At 51.7% G+C, this 19,123-nt stretch overlaps 1 protein-coding gene across 7 annotated transcripts in view; it reads right to left on the bottom strand.

Annotated features, from left to right (window-relative positions):
• Positions 1-3,292: 3,292 nt before the first annotated feature.
• The window catches only part of KDM2B (lysine demethylase 2B), a 103,213-nt gene continuing 87,382 nt past the window's right edge, over positions 3,293-19,123 (bottom strand). For 3 of the 7 annotated variants that reach the window (XM_036276330.1, XM_036276332.1, XM_036276336.1), the window contains 12 exons: positions 16,906-17,130; positions 12,371-12,472; positions 9,978-10,121; positions 8,982-9,068; positions 8,551-8,820; positions 8,301-8,414; positions 7,777-7,815; positions 6,973-7,652; positions 6,138-6,301; positions 5,886-6,047; positions 5,023-5,241; positions 4,402-4,603 (listed from right to left, as the gene is read on the bottom strand). In XM_036276330.1, coding sequence (XP_036132223.1) covers positions 4,422-4,603; positions 5,023-5,241; positions 5,886-6,047; positions 6,138-6,301; positions 6,973-7,652; positions 7,777-7,815; positions 8,301-8,414; positions 8,551-8,820; positions 8,982-9,068; positions 9,978-10,121; positions 12,371-12,472; positions 16,906-17,130 — 2,388 coding nt within the window. In that variant the 3' untranslated portion in view covers positions 4,402-4,421. Of the gene's footprint in view, positions 4,604-5,022; positions 5,242-5,885; positions 6,048-6,137; positions 6,302-6,972; positions 7,653-7,776; positions 7,816-8,300; positions 8,415-8,550; positions 8,821-8,981; positions 9,069-9,977; positions 10,122-12,370; positions 12,473-16,905; positions 17,131-19,123 lie in introns of all 7 variants that reach the window. The other 4 variants (XM_036276334.1, XM_036276335.1, XM_036276331.1 and 1 more) reach the window with 3 other exon arrangements.

Here is a 19,123-nt window from a genome sequence, read left to right on the forward strand (position 1 = left end):
ACATTTAATAATATTAATCCTTCCATTTATTTGTATCTTCTTCATTTTCTTTCTGCAGTGTCCTCTAGTTTTCAGAGTGTAGGTCTTTCACTTCTTTGGTTAAATGTATTCTTAGATATTTTAGGCCTTTTGATGCAATTTAAATGGGGTTGTTTTCTTAATTTCGCCTTCTGATTGTTCATTATTGATATATAGTAACAGATCTCTGTATGTTGGTTCTATATACTGCATCTTTAGTGATTTATTAGGTCTAATAGTTTTTGGTAGAGTTTTTAGGGTTTTCTCTATATAATGCCATGTCATCTGCAAATACTGAGCTTTAAATCTTCCTTTCTGATCTCAATGCCCTTAATTTCTTTCTTTTTTGACTGCCATGGCGAGGGCTCCTAATACTATGTTGAATGGAAGTGTTGATAGTGTGCATCCTTGTCTTGTTCCAGTTATTAGAGGAAAAGCTCTCAGCTTTTCATCATCGTGATGCTAGCTGTGGATTTGTCATATATTGGCCTTTATCATGTTCATATGTTTCTTCTATACCCATTTTGTTGAGTGTTTTTATCATAAAAGGATATTGAATTTTGTCAAATGCTTTTTTCTGCATATATTGCATCTTTGTTGTTAATATGATGCATCATCACACTGGTTGATTTTTAGATGTTGTACCATCCTTGCATCCGTGGTATAAGTCCCACTTGATGGCGGTGTATAATCTTTTTAATGTGTTGTTGAATATGATTTGCTAATATTTTGTTGAGAATTTTTGTATCTACGTTCATCAAGGATATTGACTTACAATTTTCTTTTTTAGTAGTATGTCTGTCTGGTTTTGGTATCAGGGTAATTAATACTGGCTTCATAGAATGAGTTTGGAAGAAACGCCTAGCTTCTCAGCTGAGTCCTGTCCTGGTGGGCTTTTATGTTTTGACTCAGCAACACACATGCCTCCAGGTGCTCAGGAATAGGAGTCAACAAACCTGAAAATTACAGCAAGGGAGGCAGATGGTCTGCGCCTGTGCTTAGAGCAGAACGTTTGGTCAAGAAGAAAAACATGCCTTTTCTAGTTTTGAGGGTCAAAGTATGTAAATCAAGGCCTTGTGGATATTTTCAAATACACTCTTGGATTACCTGCAGAGCCCAAAGTGGGTACCGCCCACAGTTCACAAACCAGTGTGAACAGATCGTTACCTGCCTACAGAAGCAGTAAAGCTCAGCTCCTGCTGAAGCTTCAGGAGCACTTACCTTGTCTGTACTTCTTGTGAGACAGTGAACTCCAGATATTCATTCATTTTCCCCCACAAATTGCTAAGTCTTCCAATCCAGGCCAGCAGGCAGTGGTTTTATCTAAAGTCAAATTATAAAATTGAGATTTATTTGCACATAGTCTCATCTTAAAACAGCTTACTTAATGATTGCCTCTTGGATTTGTATAAGTTTCAAGTGCTTGTTTTTAGCAAAAGAATAAAGGCTGTTAATGGTAGATCTTTTTAAGTAGTGTGTTTTTTCTTTTTCTTTTTGGTAAGTGCCCCTAGCAGGAACCGAACCCGGGACTCTCTGGTCCACAGGCCGACGCTCCAACCACTGAGCCAAACTGGCCAGGGTTTAAGTAGTGTTTTAAAGTAACCTTGGTTTAGTGAGAAGCCTAACAAGCCTGACACTCGAAAAAACCAGATTACAAGGTACTGACTTGGTTTGGCAGAAGGCAAACATTTCCCCTTGGAATCTGCATTTGGTAGCTGGCATGCCATGCCTCTTTAATTTTCTAAAGCATACGGATAAAATTCTGAAGGTCCAAGGATGGAATACAATGACATCTCCTTGTCCCACCCAGTCCTCACCAAGTAGAAGAAAATCATTTGCTGCTTTAGAAATGCCATGGTGTCTTCCTTTGTAAACATCAGGTTCCCTAGAGGAAGGAGAGATGGCGCCTCTCCTCTTCCCTGGGTTAAGAAACTTCAATCTAACACAAGCAGCACTACCTCCGGTTTATGGTACTTTAATTACATCATCAGGTATGTTGTGTGGGCTCAGAGCAGCTGTTTGCAAGCATCTAGCTTAGCCTGGCCTTATCTAAAGCTCATTTTTAAATAACAGGTCTGTATAGAGACTGTGTGCTGGGATAACATCTTAACTGGATTTTTCAGTATACTTGGGGAGAACTCACCAGTTACTACAGCATTATAGCAACCTTCCTGAAGCCTGGTGAGATGCTGTCTCGGCTCTAGTGTGTCCCTATGGTAGCTGTGGGTTCCCAGCTCTGGCAGTCTCTCCATTTGCCTCTTCTTGGCAAACTTGAAGCTCCCAGCAACATTATTGGGCAATCAGGGACCTCTAACACTGAGGACTGTTCACTTGAAAACCACAGGAAGAGGGATGTCTCTACTGGACATCAGGGTAACCATTATCGAGGTTCAGAGAACTCAGGCTGTCAAGAAAACCGAAACTTGACCTCTTGTGGGGGTGCTCCATGATGAAGGATCAGGCTTGCAAAGGTAAGCCACATTTTATAAATAAACCATAGAGTGTTAAACTAATCTTACCTCTGTTAAGTGCATCTCCTGAGTTAAATTCTGGGGTGCAACAGCTTCAGATGTCTCCAGTTTGAGTCACAAAGAATCCTTAGATTTAAATTAGCAGGAGGCACGGATCTAGACGGGCTCTAGAACCATTTTGCCACGGCAAACTAAAGGATAAGGGGAGGGGCAGGCACTATGGGAACCAGTTTAGCAGAAAAGGCTTGTCCCAGGAGACCGAGCCCTTACATGGCTACTGATGACTGAGGCAGGAAGATGGGTTATCTTCTCCATTTGCAGATTCACTAGAGCAGTTGTTTTGTATCTGAGTACAAGGTGGAAGGGACCCTGTCATTAAAAAAATTCTATGATCTAAAATCACTTCTCACTCGTTTCTGTGCCTGGAAGTTACCTCGTAACCAAGTGTCTCCAGCCACGCTGGCCCAAGGCTACTAAGCACAGGATGTGGCCTCCTTGAGTTGCCTCCAATGGGAGGCTGAGGAGATGGACTCCACACACCGCCACCTTTGGCAGTGGAAACACCAGTGGCCATTGGCGTAGCGTAGTTTCCTTCCATTGCTTTTATTAGCCATGAACAGTCAGATCTTTCTAAAGATGGGGGAAAACATGTACCAAGGGGCCACTACATTTCTCAGATGAATATGAAATTATAGCTTGTTCGGCTTCAAAACAATGTATACTAGTGTTGAAATCAGTGCCCCTGGACTTTCCAATCAAATGTCTAGTCCGCTCCTAGAACAGAAACCCTCAAAGTCCAAGAGTGGTTTTTTTGTACAATTGTTTATACAAATTCAACAAAGGTAAAACTGCATCGGGAAAGGTCTAGGAAAACAACACCTTACAACAGTGGCACTTATGAATGCATAACTTTACAACTGGGAAACAGCCTGTTATAGACCTTAAACGAGAACTCACCTCACTTCAAAGGAGAGAAAAGGAAGAGGCTATGTTGGGTCCTTTTATTCTACTTCTGGACTCACTGTATAAATTAGATCTATGTAGAGTACAAGAGCTCATGCTGGAGCAAAACCCTCCTGAGTGCAAAGGTTGACGTTGGAATTTTAAAATTTTTGAGAAAAAGGTGAATTCTTTCTATACAGAGGAAACTTGGCAAAGTGTCTTACTTCGACTATAATTTACATATATGCACAACATGCTTATGTAACTTCTTAATGTACAAAGCAGGCTCTCAGCTTCCGAGTAAACATGCTTTTAAACTGGAAGGTTTCAGCCTGCTTCGCCAGATCTGGGCACATGTATAAATGGATTAATTGTGTGGACGAAGTACAGGTTAAGTTCTCTCCTACTAAGGAAACCAGGAAAGTTGGCAATCATAAAACAATAAAAACACTGGTATGCATTCAAACCTTGCATAAATAACTTTTAAACAATTTGTACAAAAATAATTCTGCATAATGTAAGATGTAACAAAACCAAACAAAATATGTCAAAACGGTAGATGTGGTGTGTGGTCCACTTGATGTTGACACCAAAAACCCTGGAGCTGCAAGGAACGAGGCGTCCAAAACAAAACACCACCACCGAAGAAAGTAAAACTCCTAAGCTCATGCTTCAGTAAGAGGATTTCTCCAAAGTCCACCCTCCTCGCCAACAGGAATGTCTTCTTGGTAAAGGCCGCTTAGAAATGGTCCAGAAAGCAGTGCAGTTACGATTCAGAAAGACCAAAGGAAAGTGTCCGGCTCGCTCATCCCCAAAACGGGTGGTGGAAAACGGCTCTGCCCTTGGCAAGACTTGCAAAACGGAATCGTTCTGGGTCTGCTGTTCCAAGTTCCAAATTGAAAATAAAAGCCCTAGTTTCTGTAAAGTCTTTAACCCTCCCCTGCCCTAGCCCTCCCCCACCCACCCCGTATTTACAAACTAGTCCTTGGACTAACTCAGTTTTTGCAGGAGTTTTTCTTCCACTTGCCCAAACTGGACACTCACAGACATCTCGGCTATGAACTGCTCACAGCCTTCCTTGGTAACTTGCTTGCAGTACCTCAGGTCAATATGACAGATATTCCCACAGCGTTTGAAGAAGGACAGGCACTGGTCAGTGACCTTATTGCAGTCTGCAGGGAAGAGGGCACAGTGTGAGGTGGAGGGAGAGTGGGGCCTGGACGAAGGCGGCCCCCCGCCCCGGGCACCCAGCCGCGGAGACACTGGACAGCGCTCCAGCCCACTGCAGCCCTGGTGCCCGAAGGAAGGCTGTGCTTGCTTAAAAGCTCTTCAAAGGGGGCTTGGTTCACCCACCACTTGTAAAGGTTAAAATAGATCCTTGAAAAGCACCTACACTGTTCCAAGTGAAAACACTTAGAATCTCACCACACAGCTGACTCTAAATTCTCACAAAATGGGTCTCCTGTGGACTTTATCAAGACAGGAGCAGGATACGTTAGAGCTTGCTCTCCCCGCCTACTGCGTTGTTGACTACCCCTGTGCACCGGATTGTGCTTGGCTGCCTATTTTCTGATGGACGTCCCCGACTTACCTGACAGGTTGATTTCTGTTAAGGAATCTCGGGTGGTGGTGCCCACAGCAGTGAGCAGGTTGATGGACTGGTCAGTAACGTGGTTACAGTAGCTAAGGTGGAGTTTGGAAAGCAGGGGCATGTGGCGGATGATGAGCCGCAGGGAGGCATCCGTGATGTCCAGGCCTGCCAGACGCAGCTCCACGATGTTCCGGAGCTTGCTCCGGTTGTCCATCTGACCTGAGGGGCAGGGAGGGCAGAGGCAGCTTAACCGGACGGGACAGTAAAAGGCCACCAGCCAGATGTAATAACGCTTGGTTTTAGCTCACCATCGAGTGTTTCTCCCGCAAAACAACCCAAACAATCAGTTCCAACATTTAAGAATCAGAAGATTCCACAACAAAATGTACATGTTTAGATTCTGGAAAATTCAGATCTTAGAAACTCAGAGCCCACATTCCACTGGGCTGATCGGAGTAGACAGCATGGCGTCTCTGGATCAGCAGCACGGTTTCCTTATTTAAGTTGCTGACAGGGAGCAATGACCCCTGAAACCCAACTTAGGAGGGCCCCACCCTGGGAGCCCCCTGTGCAACCACACTGACCCCGACGCTTCAGGAGGCCTGAAGCCGATGCTGGACAAATGAACAGAGAAGTCTAACGTGTGCAGAGCCCCGGAGTGGGTGTCATGGAGCCCCTCGGTGGCCAACGCAAACAGAACACAGCTGCCGGGCTCATCTTGCACCCTCTGGAGAAGGGCTAAGGCCAGAGCAGGCTTGAGGGTACACACACCAGACGGTGGTAAAAACCAGATCCAATGGGACAGCTTATTCACACCACCTCCATGTGACCTCCCCAGGCAGGCGCAGGGCCTGGCCGCTCACCTGGCCTGTTATCCGTGGGTGGGGACAGGAGGTCCCGCATCTGGGCATCCTTTAGCCCTTCTACCCACTGGACATCCAGGGTCCGGAGCAATGGACAACTGGAGCTACAGAGGGCTGAGACTGCGATCCATGAGCAGCCCGACAGCACCAAGTCTCGGAGCCCTGGAGGGACAGAGAAGGGATGGAGGCAGGTCAGGTGATGCACGCTAGCCCCTGGACCTGCACATTTGCGGTCCCTGGCCCAGTGCTCACCAGGCAACCGGTTGATGAGCCAGCTCAGCTGTTTCTTGGAGATATTGGTCCAGCTGAGGTCCAGGGAGACAGGCTGTCGCCGGATGATACCGCTCAGCATCAGGGGCGTGATGGACTTGCAGTGGTTCAGGTCGATGCGGGTCCATAACCGCTTATCACAGCACCTGGAGACCAAACCCAGCAGAGGGGGTCCCGTCTGAGTTGGAGGCTCACTTGTGGAGCCCTCACCATGGCTGTGGGAACTCCCCACCTTCCAAGCTCAGGGGCAGGCTCCTTGCTCCACTCTCCGTGGACTCTTCTCTGCTTAGGTCCCATTTGCCTGCACCTGGGCACCTCTGCTGGGATTGCCACCGGACCCCCTGCACGGTGCTGGCACCTGTTCTCCATTAAGCACCTAATGGGGGCTTCACACACCCTCTACAAGTCCTATCTCAAAACAAGCCCGAGCAGCAGGCATCATACACACACGATGAAGTGACTTGGCCAGAAAGCCAGGAAATATCAAAGCTGGGATTAAGGTCAGTAACTGGCACCCTTGCTGTTAATAACCTGGGGCCGGGCTCTCCCTGGTCCTCAGCTCATCTTCCAAGGAGCTGAATCAGGAAATCGAACAGGGCTCACCTCTTCTGACAAGTCCTGACTGACCGGTCTGCTGTAGCTTCCTGGAACTCTTTGAGGAAGCTAATTAGGCTGGACTGAGCTTAGGAGGAGGGCGTGACCAGTGACTCAAGTGGAGCCCACATGCCACCCACATGTCATCCCTGGTCTAGCCTAAGCCTTATCCCAGAGCCAGACGCAACCAGCCCCCCTGCCCAGCTCGGCCACTGCCCCTCACCAGCGGTTCCAGGTCCTGCAGACCCGCATGCAGACACACAGGTCTTGGTGGCTGAGGTAGCTGAAGACGGCCATCCACACCTCCCTGTGCATGACATGGGCCGCCCCATCATCCAGGGGCAGCGAGTCGGGCGGGGGGCTGATGGGCGGTGGCCGGATCACATGTCGCTCCATCTGGATGCACTTGGGCGGGGACACGGAAGGCGGGGGCCGGGAGATAACGCGGGGCGGGCTGCGCAGGCTGGGCCCCAGCTGGTGTCGCAGCTCCCGGGGGGTGCCGTTGAAGCCCTTGCTGAAGCGGTGGGGGCGCTCGCAGGGGCCCAGGGGCCGCTTGGGCTCCTCGTTCTCACTCTCGGGCTCCGACTTGATGGGCTGGTGGTTTTCGTTGGCGAGGCTGCTCTCCGTCTTCTGGATCTCCTGGTTGAGCTCCTTGCTCAGCTCCTTGCTCAGCTCCTTGTTCGGGAGCCTCCGTTTCCGGCGCATCTTCACCTTCTTCTTCTCGTCGGGACCCTCGGCGCCCTCGGTGCTGGGCCCGGCCGTGGGGGAGCTGGAGCGGGAGTGGTCGCTCTCCCTGGTCTTCGGGGGCGCCTCGGGCAGGTCGTCCTCCGGTTCCTGCTTGAAGCGCCGGAGCGGCTTGTTGGCCAGAACCATCCGGTCCTCCGCGTTCTTCCAGGACCTTCGCTGGGGGGGAGGGGCCAGGGCAGGTCAGCCCGCGCTCAGGCTGGGCCTCCCCAGCCCCCCTCCCGGGCCCACTGCCCCAGGCCTGAGGGTGGGGACGGCTGGGGACGGGAGGGGCAGGTGGTACCTTTTTCCTGAAAAGCTTGTCTTCTTTGCCAGGTTTTAGCTGCGGGAGGAGAGAAAGGGCGCGGAGCTTGTTCCCTGGGCGTGCGGGGTCTGGCCCCTCTACACCCAACCCCACCACGGCCCATGTTCTCAGGACCGGGCCGGAGGGCACCTCCCCAGACCCGCTCCACCAGGTCGGCGGGCCCTGCCTGCTGATTGTGAGGGAAAGTGGACGCGGAGGAGTCGATCCTCCTTCCCACCCAGCTCCCTCCCGGCCTGGGCAGACCCGGGCATGGGCCGGCCGCGGGACTCCCAGCAGAGCAGGGAGGAGACCACCAGGCGCCACCTCGTGGCTGACGCTGGAAGGGCCGGTGGGCGGAGCAAGGCCACGGGGATCCTGAGGTTCCCCAGATCCGCAGGGCTTCCCCCACGGCTCAGCTTCCCAGGCCCCACGCCAGGTCCGCGCGACCTGCGGCCTGGGAGGCCAGGGAACAGGCTGCGGCTGCGGCTGCGGCTGCAGAACCAGGGGCGGGGCGACGGGAGCACCTGCTGCTGGAAGTAAGTGAGGCTGGATCTCCACCAAGGGCTGAGGCTGCTGGCTATCGGGGGCCTCGGCGAGAGGTGAGAGGAGGACCCGGGGGACGTCTGAAGCGTGGAGGCCTGCGGGGGCGGGAAGGGAAGCGACTGGCCGGTGTCCCCTCCTTCCTGCTGGGCTGGGCTCAGGCGGCCGGAGGCCGGGGTCCCAGCCCTCCCCACCGCCCATCCACGCCCCCACCCCGCCCCGCCCAGGGCGTACTCGCTTGCGTCCACTCGGCTCCTGGGGCTTCTCGTATTTCCGCTTCCTCCTCAGGTGCACATCGTCGGACTTTCGGCGCAGGATGCTGTCGGGGGGCACCTTCTTGGGGTGTTCATCCGAGCGGCGCCGGGGGGCCTCCTCACACTCGCTCCTCCGCTTGGCAGACTCCTGGCCTTCCTTGTTGTCCCGGTTCATCTTCTGCTCCTTGAGCAGGGAGCCGGGCAGGTTGGAGGCATACTTAAAGCCAGGGCCACGCTTTTGCTTGTAGGCCAGAAAGAGAGAAGGTACAAGCGCACTGTATATCTTTGGACGCGCCCCCCTCCCTGAGCCCAGAGCACCCCAGCAGCTAACCACGTGAGCACAAGCTGGACGGGCAAGGCAAGGTCCGTCCCTCCCGGGCTGACCCCTGGGGCTGGGAGCCCGGCACTCACTTTCCCGGTCTTGCCAGCGTGGTTACACTTCGGACACTCCCAGCAGTTGGGAAGCTCGTCGTTGACTACGCCCTCTGACTCCTTAATCTGGGAGGGATAGGCCAGTGAGCGGGAGGATGGGAGCGGCCCCTCCGCCGGCAGCAGCAGCACCCCCCATGCCTTTCCGTCCGTCTTTGGCCCAAAGAAAACAAGGGCGGTTGAGACAGGTGACTGGGTTCCCTCCTTCGGCAGCCCTGCGCTGGGCGGTGCAGGCTGGAGCAAGTCAGACTGCTGCCCCGGCCCTGGCGGAGCTTTTGATCCGGGAGAGAAGTAACTAGACAACCGGGGCATGGGAGGCTGACTCCCAAGGCCCGGGAATGTCGAAGCATCCCCTTCGGAGCGGGCGGCGGGGCGGGGCTGGTGGGGCATCGAAACAAACCCCTGCCACCACCGCCCGAGAAAGGGGGCACTTCAGGGCTGAGGTACCATTTGAGGCGGGCCCGCCCTAATCTCTTTAAAACACGGCCACACACAGGCTGACAGGGAGGTGCCAGGTGTGCTGGCATTCTCTTGGGACAGGAGCTATGTGACAGCGGTCTCTCTCTCAAAGGAAGAGCCTGCTGCCCAAGATCAGCAGGTACAGCACGCGGTCCCAGGAGGCAGTCCTGCCGCCCCGCCAAGGGCACGTCCCGGCGGGACACCACCCGGTAGGCATGGAACCTGCCCTCACCTGGCCAGGCGCCAGTTCTCTCAGAGGCCCCGAGCCAGGGTTCCAACAAGCAGCCTGACACCCCGTGTCCCCCTGCCTAGGTGTGCGCGGCTGCACAGGTGTGCATGTGAGGTCTGAGCTACTTCCCCACACCCCGCTCCCCCTCAGCGCACACTGACACAGAACCCTCAGCCGTGGGGTCCCCCATGGAAGGACTGTGAGCTTCCCCTACCCCCGCCCAGCCGGCACCATCAGAGGCTCCCCGTGGGGGTCGAGCAGCACAGCCAGGCCCCTCCAGGGCCACTCACCTTAAGGCACCCGGGGTGGATGATCTCGTTGCAGATGGAGCACTCCATGAGCATGAGGTTGAACTTGCCTTCTTCCTCTTCCGCTGTGTCCTCCTTGCCCGCCTCGCCGCACACGAGGCACACGGCGGTGTGGGGCAGCACTGGCTGGAGAGCCAGGAGAGCAGAGGTCAGCGGGGGCCAGGACCCCACGGGGAAGGGGGCGAAGGCACGCGCTGCTCTCCTCCGGCCTTCCACTGCCGCTCATTCGTTCATTCACTCACTCACTCGCTCGCTCACTGAAATACTTAGGCAACAACCTCCGTGTGCCAGGTACTAACTACTCCAAGTGCTGGGAGTATAGCAATAAACAAGACAGAAAAACACCTCTGCCGTCCTGAGCTCACAACTTAGTGGAGGGAAGAGGACAAGTGGAGAATACAGTACAGCACATGGTGACAAGGGGGATGGAGAAAAATACAGCGAGCAGGGCCCGGGCCAGGGCCAGGGGCGAGGGTGGAAGGTGGCTGACCTGAAACGTGGAGGTCGGGGCCAGCCTAACATTTGAGGAAAGACTTGAAGGAGGGGTGCTAAGTCCAGACCTGTGGGGGCGGAGGCTGCATCTCACCAGCAGGTCTCGAAGCCTAGGCCAGGGACTCCGGGGTCCCCACGGCCTTCACAGGTCCGGGACATAGGTCAGAACAACACGAAGACATCATGTGCCTTGGGTACTGTGTCGATGTCTGCACTGCAGTGATGGCACTAGTCAGGGCTCCACAGTGCACCGGTCACTGAGCTGTCCCCAGCCACACACTCATTTGAAAGACCACCGGTTTCATCTAAGAGTGTCTTTGATGAAGTAGGAAAATGATGAATTTTATTCAAGCGTTGACCCTTGACCCTCTCGCCGCTGTGTGAAGTGGCACAAAGTGCCCTGCTGCACACCAGTGATGGTTCTGAAGCCACAGCCCTCGTGTGACCCGCTGAGCCACTCGCTCACCTGGCCAGAACATTACTCTATCTGGAAGAATGGCTGTAGAAAAACCCATGGAACCCTGGTCGGCTTGGCTCAGTGGTTAGAGCATCGGCCCGCAGACCAGTGGTTCGCGGGTTCGATTCCAGCCAAGCACGCGTATGTATCTCAGTTGCAGTTTGTCCCCGGCCCTGGTCGGGTCATGCAGGAGGCAGCCAGTCGCTGTGGCTCTATCACATCGGTGTTTCCCCCCACCCCCACTCTATCTAAAGATAAACGGAAAAATATCCTCGAGTGAGGATAAAATAAATAAATTAATTTTAAAAAAAGATATTGGATAGCATATTTTTCTCAAAGACAAAACAAGGGGGCCTGCCATTTCCAGAGAAATAAATTACAGGATGTGTTACAACCCATACAATTCTAAACAAAAATTAGAATTTCAGAAAAATTACATTAGCCACTGTGAACCTGACAGCTTCCCAACACTCAAAGCCTTTTCTGCCTAGATTGCTAGTGGTACTAGCAAATGTGGTTTGGTGCGTTTTGTTTTGTTTTTTTTTTTGTTTTGTTTTTTAAAGCATTGTACAATGCTTTGCACCAACATTTAGAAAATCTGTAGAACTTAGTGAACAAGTATTTCCCAAAAGGCTAATGCATGATGTTACAACATCAGCCATGAGCAAATGAGCTATTCCAGGGGCAAGAAAGACTAATGAAATTTAATGTAATTACGAAAAGTTCACTGATACAGTTTCAGATTCGACACTGCAACTAACCTTTAAGAAACTGCCTCCCGGTGAGTTCTGGTGGAGTACAGAGAAAATACCCACGATGATCTGAAATGACTGGTAAAACAGCCCCTTCCCAGCTCTGTATCTGGTGAGGTCAGACACTCCCCGAACAGGCCTCCCAACGCTGCACAGAACACACACTGAACGCTGGGAACCCAGGGCTTTCCTGACGGCCCGGGCGAGAAAGAGATGAACAAACACCTAAAACAAGGCCACTCTTCCTACCAACCGGTGTTGTGTGGAAGGTGTAGCTATTTATCCTACAACTGTTATTTACGTTTCCCTGTAGTGGCTCCTTGTTATTTTTAAGCGAATTCAGTGTTCATTCTGAATACGGTAATATTAATTACTAAATAAGCCACATGAGCAAAAGCTCTCTGAGGCCGTCGTGATTTTAAGAGGGGAGAGGCTGTAACCCCCCTGCCCTGACCTCTGGTCCTTTACACGCCCAGCTCCCTGCACCTGGTACACGGATCCAGAGGAAACACACAAGCCGTTTCTACTAAACTGAGATAGAGGAGTTTTGAACAAAATGAGATATACTCTACTGTACATCCGAGCGAAAAAGTCTGCAAAACAGCACAAACATTGGGATTCAAACAGAACACTGAAGGTAAGAGAGTCATTCCTTCAACAAATACTTAACGAACATCTGCTAAAGCCTGAAGCAAGTGGCCGAGAGGGGACAGCGATGAGGGAGACAGCTGCTCCTCGAGGTGTTTGGGAAGATGAAGACAGATCACGTGGAAATCCTAGGAACACAGGGAAAGTCGTGCGCACGAGTTACCGGGCAGCAGAGGCAGCTGCTGGAGGACGCGCAGGACCAGGGACCTGGGCGGGGCGAGGGGAGGGGAGCAGCGAGGCAGACGGGCGCTGGTCCAGGACGCGGTAGGGGCTGACTGAAAGCGGTGATGAGAGGGAGACAGAAGCTGGACAGATCAGGAGGGAAGCCGGGGCTGGAGTCGGTGCTGGGCGGTGAGAAGGGGTCCAGTCTGCGGGGGACACCTCATGGAGAGGGGACAAAAGGGAGGCTGCTACGGGCGAGGGAGGCTCTGGCACATCAAGAGAGAAGGGCCTGGAAAAGGAAGACTGGTGGGTGAAATGTCCCAACAAAGTGGAAAGTCTGGAAAAAGAGTAAGAGGCCTCCGCCCTCTCCTCCCAGTCAGGCTGAGTGAGTCTGCATTTGCAATCAGTTCCAGAAGCCACATCAGGGTGGAGAGGGGGAGACACACAGACGTGAGGGTTCCTTCACCCAGCAGCGGACCTCGAAGAACAGGTGACAGCAGAGACAGGTCTCCTCTACCTGGGCCTGAGACACTGGGTGGGCGGAAGGAAGGGGGGGTGGGGAAACAAGGCGAAAGAGGAAGAGACAGTCCTGGGTTATGGCCAACACAACAAGGTTTAGGTGACAGTTTTCAAAAGCAACAACCCCTAGCATAGACAACATCTCGAGTCCTGACAGAATGCAATGAGTCACATGAACTTCCTGCTCCAGAAAAAGGTACACACGCACGCAACACATACAGATAAAAATCTGTCTTTAATTTCAAAGGGGATCTCAAATACCCTGAAATCCATTCAAATGACCTGGGTACAAAAACACAAGCAGTGAAACCTAAAAACGTCTGCACAGCAAAGGAAACAACCAACAGAGTGAAAAGGCAACCTGGAGACAGGCGTACTGACAAACCACTAGTGTGAAGAAGGGTTAATGTCCAGATTACACAAAGAACCCCCTGCTACAACAACAAAATACAAACAATCCGATCTAAAAACTAGACAAAGGACTTCAAGACATTTCTCCAAAGAAGCTATACAGATGGCCAACATCACACGTTGAAAAGATGCTCAACACCACTCATCATCAGGGAAACGCAAATCAAAACCATAATGAGATATCACACCTCACACCCATTCAGATGGTCACCATCAAAAAACCCCAAAACCCAGAAAGTAACAAGAAATTGTGGAGACAAACAAGTAAAGTGGGGAAACTGGAACTCTCGTACAGGGTTGGTGGGAATGTGAAATGGTACAGCCACTATGGAAAATAGTGGGAGGTTCCGCAAAACATTAAAAATGGAACTACATGGGATCCAGCAGGCCCACTTCTGGAAATATATCTAAAATAGTTCAAAATAGGGCACACCACACCCATGCTCATCGCAGCATCCTTCACAAGGGCCAAGAGGCAGAAGCAACTCCAGTGTCCTTGGACTGATGGAAGGATGAAGAAAATGCAGTGGAGACACACAATGGAATAGCACACAGCCTTTAAAAAGAAAAGAAGGAAATCCTGTCCTAAACGACAACTGGATGAACCTTAAGGAGATTATGCTGAGTGAACTAAGCCAGTCACAGAAAGAGCAACCCTGCCTTATTTCACTTACATGCAGTGTCTAAAGTAGTCCTACTGAGAAACAAAATAGAGAGGTAGCTGCCAGGGGCCGAGGGGCAGGGAGGGGGAAGGAGGAGTTGTGTTTTAACGGATACAGAGTTTCCATCTGGCAAGATGAAGAAAGCCCTCGAGATCAGTTTCGCGGTGGGCATGTAGGTAATATGGCTGTACCCTACACTTAGAAATGATGGGGATATAAAGCACAACACAGGAAATAGTCAACAATATTGTGATAACTATGTACGGGCCAGGTGGGTGCTGGAAATATGGGGGCAGGGAGACACCTTGTAAAGTATACGATCGTCTCACCACTATGCCATACACCTGAAAACTAATACAAAATAATACTGAATGTAAACAGTTAAAAAAAAAAATCCCCCCAAACACCTTTTAATGAAAAATGAAATTTAAAAAAGTAACGGATGAACAACAAAATCCTCTGCTGGATCAGAATAAGAATGTTGTATCTGTGTACTGAAATGGATGTATCTATTTACTTAGTTATGTGGACTGGGGAGTAGCTTTTTGCTTGTTTGTTTAGGAAATAAGCACAATTAACAGTAAAATGTTTTAAGAAAGAAAATGAAAATATATTGTGACAATTTATTGGAGCTTATCCACTTTTAGTATGAATAAAATGTTTCTTATGCAAAAAAGAAAAAAAAACTTTTATACAACTGTATTAAATATAGCACAAAAATATATATATTTTTGCCAAAAATCAAACTCCATAAAAGTTAAAATTATAAATTTTATGTTATGTATTTTTGACTCAAAAAAACATGTGGCGGTCACCTAAGGCAACAGAAACAAAGGAAAAAATGAACATATGGGACTACATCAAACTCAAAAGCTTCTTCACAGCAAAAGAAACAACCATCAAAATGGAAAGGGAACCCACTGTATGGGAGACCATAATAGCCAATGATACATCAGATAAGGGGTTAATTTCCAAAATATATAGAGTACTCATACAACTCAACAAAAGGAAGACAAAGAACCCAATTAAAAAATGGGCAGAGGAGCTGAATAGACACCTCTCCAAACAGGACATACAAATGGCCAAGAGACATATGAAGAAATGCTCAACATCACTAATCATCAGAGAGATGCAAATTAAAACAACAATGAGGTATCAGTTCACACCTGTCAGAATGGCCACCATCAACAAATCATCAAACAACAAGTGCTGGCGAGGGTGTGGAGAAGAGGGGACTCTAGTGCACTGCTGGTGGGAATGCAAACTGATGCAGCCACCATGGAAAACAATATGGTGTTACCTCAAAAAATTAAAAATTGAATGCCATTTGACCCAGTGATCCCGCTTCTAGGAATATACCCTAAGAAGCCTGAAACACCAACCAGAAAGAATATATGTATCCCCATGTTCATAACAGCACTATTTACAATAGCTAAGATCTGGAAACAGCCCAAGTGTCCATCAGTAGACGAATGGATCAAAAAGCTATGGTACATGTACACAATGGAGTACTATGCAGCTGTAAAAAAGAAAGATCTCTTATCCTTTGAGATGACATGGAGGGACCTGGAAAGTATTATCCTAAGTGAAACAAGCCAAGCAGAAAAAGACAAATACCACATGATCTCACTTATATACGGAATACAATGAACATAACTGTCTGAGGAATAGGGTAGACCCAGAAACATGGAAGTAGGGTACAGACTGACAACCCTCAGAAGAGGGGGTGGTGGGGGGGTGGGAAGAGATAAACCACAGAACTTATAATGCATATGTGCATAACCAATGGACATGGACAACAAAGCCGAGGATGGGGCGGGGGGGATGGGGAGGAGGGTGCCAATCGGGTAAAAAGGGAGAAACATCTGTAACAAAAATAAAATTAAAACCTTAAAAAAAAAAACAAAAAAACATGTGGAGGGAGAAGGGGAAGGTACCCCTGGGCTTGGAGGTGCCCAGCATCCAGGGAGAAAGGCTCACAGATGCCAGGCCAGCCCTTCAGAGTAGCACACCCGGGATCCTGTCCCTCCTGCGGACCCTGCTTTCCCATGGGATCACGGGGATCACTACCCCTAAAGGGAGTACTCTGGGGCCCTAAAAGGTGCACCCCAGGGAAAGCTGTGTGCCAGTGTGTGCAGGGGGAACACACCGGCAGACGGCAGGACATGCCAACTGTCAGAGGCTGTGTCCCCTGACCTACCTGGGGCAAGGCGGGAGGCGACAGGAGGCAGGCGGTGTGCAGGGGCAGGACAGGCCTGCAGCGCCCGCTCCTGAGCCATAAATCAGTCCTCTCTGCCGGGGCAGCCCTTCACTCCAGGAGGAGCACTGACCTCCCACCCAGACCTCTGACTTGGAAGGTAGGACAGGAAGGAAGGGGGGGCCTGCATGAACCGGATCATAAACGCTGCCAGCGGGGTCACAGCCAGGACAGGCTGCCCTAACATCTTTAATGGCAGAGACTTCAAAGCACCCAGTCATCTAGGGAAGGAAGGAGTTGTAAGACCATCAGATGATGAAAAAGGAGCGAGCACATGGCAGGAAGTCCTGCCAGGTGGAATTTGAAAACAGCACTCATCTGAGCCCCTTGCCTGCCAGAGGGAGGGTCTCGGGAGTTTCTGCGGTGGGAACATTCTCTTTAAGCAGAGACTGGGCAGGCCAGCAAGCAGGACAGCCGGCGGTGCAGAGGCAGCGGGGTCTGCTGCTGAGCGGGCTGGGGCTGGGAGACAGGAGGGCTGGCTGCCGCTGCAGGCAGCACTGGGGCTGGGCGCGGAGGCCCGCAGCGCGTGGACCGTCGCCCGCCCACTCACCGCGATGCACTGCCGCATGATGCAGCTCTGCTTCATGCGCCCGGGGCCCCCGAACTTCTTCATGTCCTTGCAGAAGTGGCACTCTCCGCACTCGGTGCGCAGGCAGGCCTCGCACTTGCGGCATCGCGTCCGGCGCCGCCGAGCTCCCGCCGTTGTCCGGTTGGCGGCCAACTTCACCGCGGAGGCGGGGCCCAGCTTCCCCTTGGGCCGTCCGATGGCCCGGTTCTGCAGGAGAACACACAGGACTGGTAAAATGCCAGGCTGCAAGGTGGGCCAGACCCCCGCCAGACGTTACAGGTCGCCTTGTACCCCCTGAAGGTATGCGAGCTGCTAACCCAGGACCTGTGAATATGGCCTTGTTTGCAGACAGGGTCTTTACAGAGGTAACCGAATCAAAGCCAAGTCATCAGGGTGGGCCGTGACCCACCGTGAGGGGCATTTGGATACAGGCACAGAGGGATGCTACATGCAGACACAGGGAGAAGACAGCTATGTGACCGGACTAATGCCACACCAAGCCAAGAAACGCCAGGCAGGGCCCGAAGGTGTAGGAGGCACGGAAGGACCCTCCCCTGGAGCCCTGGGAGCAAGCGTGGTCCTGCCCACACCCTGTCGCCAGACTTCTGGTCTCCAGAGCTGTGAGAATTCAGTGCTGTTTTCTAAGCCCTCCCGTTTGTGGTCCTTCACTATGGCAGCCCCAGGAGCCTCACAGAGGCTACTCCGACGTCTGATGGCAGCATGCCCTGGCTCAAGACCTTTCCACGGCCCCACATCTCAGGCCAGGCCCTGTGATTGTGCTTCCCTAGGTCCGCACAGGACCACACGGTCGGCCTCTGTTCCCTGTGCCAGGAACATCCTCCCTACTCCACTTGGCTAAGGCAACTCATGCGGCAGGCCCCAGTTCACACACTGCTTTCTTCCGGCAGCCCTCCCTGACCACCCCGCACAGGGCTGCGGCGCCTCCTGTAGGCCTTCCCGTTGAGACAAGATCAGGAAGGCAGTTATCAAGGGTGTCTTGTCACCACTGTCCTTCAACAAGACAATGGGCACATAGAATATGCTCAGTAAACCAAACAAACCCCAGGAGAATGAGACAGTAACCCTAAGGAACCTTAACTTCTGAGACCTTGTCTAAATGGGCCCCATGACTCAGAAGGAAAGACAGGTAGATTAGATGCTATGGCAAACAAGCCAGCCACGATCCTGCTCAGAGTCCTTGCATCCTGGCCACCAGCCCCAGAGGCTTCTGCAAATGAGAATCCGTGGTGGGGCTCCCGGTCAGCCCGTCTGCTGAGGTCCCCTGCCCACCTAGGATCGGCAGCGGGAAGGACCAGGAGGGCGGAGTGTGTCTTGTTGAAAATACCTTTCTGAATAGCACCATGAATCACCTTAAAACGGTCTGATCTAATGGGCAGGTAACACTCAAAGACCCGTCTCAGCACCTCAACTAGCTTCAGTCCAGTCCCAGACTTTCCTTTGGTTTTGGTTAATCCTCACCTGAGGGTATTTTTCCTTTTTTTTCTTCCCCTTAGAGAGAGTGGAAGGGAAGGAAGGAGGGAGGGAGAGGGAGGGGGAAGAGAGAGAGAGAGAGAGAGAGAGAGAGAGAGAGAGAGAGAGACATCGATTGGTTGCCTCCTGTACGACCCAAGGATCAAACCTGCAATCCAGGTACATGCCCTTGAATGGAATCGAACCTGTGACCCTTCGGTCCTTGGAACGGTGCTCTAACCACTGAGCAAACTGGCCAGGACTCAGCCTTTTAAATGCTTGTCACACTTGAATCCCTAAACAAAATCCCACCTTCTTGTTAGCTCCTAGCCCAGGGGCAAGGTTACACTGTACCACGATGGTGCTGGGGTCCTCCTTACCCTCCCACAACACACACAACTCCCCCAACACCATGGGGGCTGCCTAGAAGTGTATGATCACATCAGGACGAAAAACAGCCCACCTTGCTCCATGAAGAAAGCCTCCCCTCACTGATGTCCTTCTGCTGAGCGGCCCTGTGGAGGGCTGAGAATCTCACCCGCCTGGGCCCACACACACCTGTGGGTAAGGACACCTGGACGGGTCCTTCCCTCAGATTCATTTTCCCAGCAGCCTGCGGCGTTCAAGGGGACAGCGAGGCCTCCGCCGGCCGCGGTGCCCACCCACAAGGCGCCACTGCACTGTCTCAGCCTGGCTCAACGTGCTCTGAGCTCCGCAGGGGCCAGGGGGA

Source organism: Molossus molossus, unplaced genomic scaffold (assembly GCF_014108415.1).
Source record: "Molossus molossus isolate mMolMol1 unplaced genomic scaffold, mMolMol1.p scaffold_m16_p_22, whole genome shotgun sequence".
Classification (NCBI taxonomy): domain Eukaryota; kingdom Metazoa; phylum Chordata; class Mammalia; order Chiroptera; family Molossidae; genus Molossus; species Molossus molossus.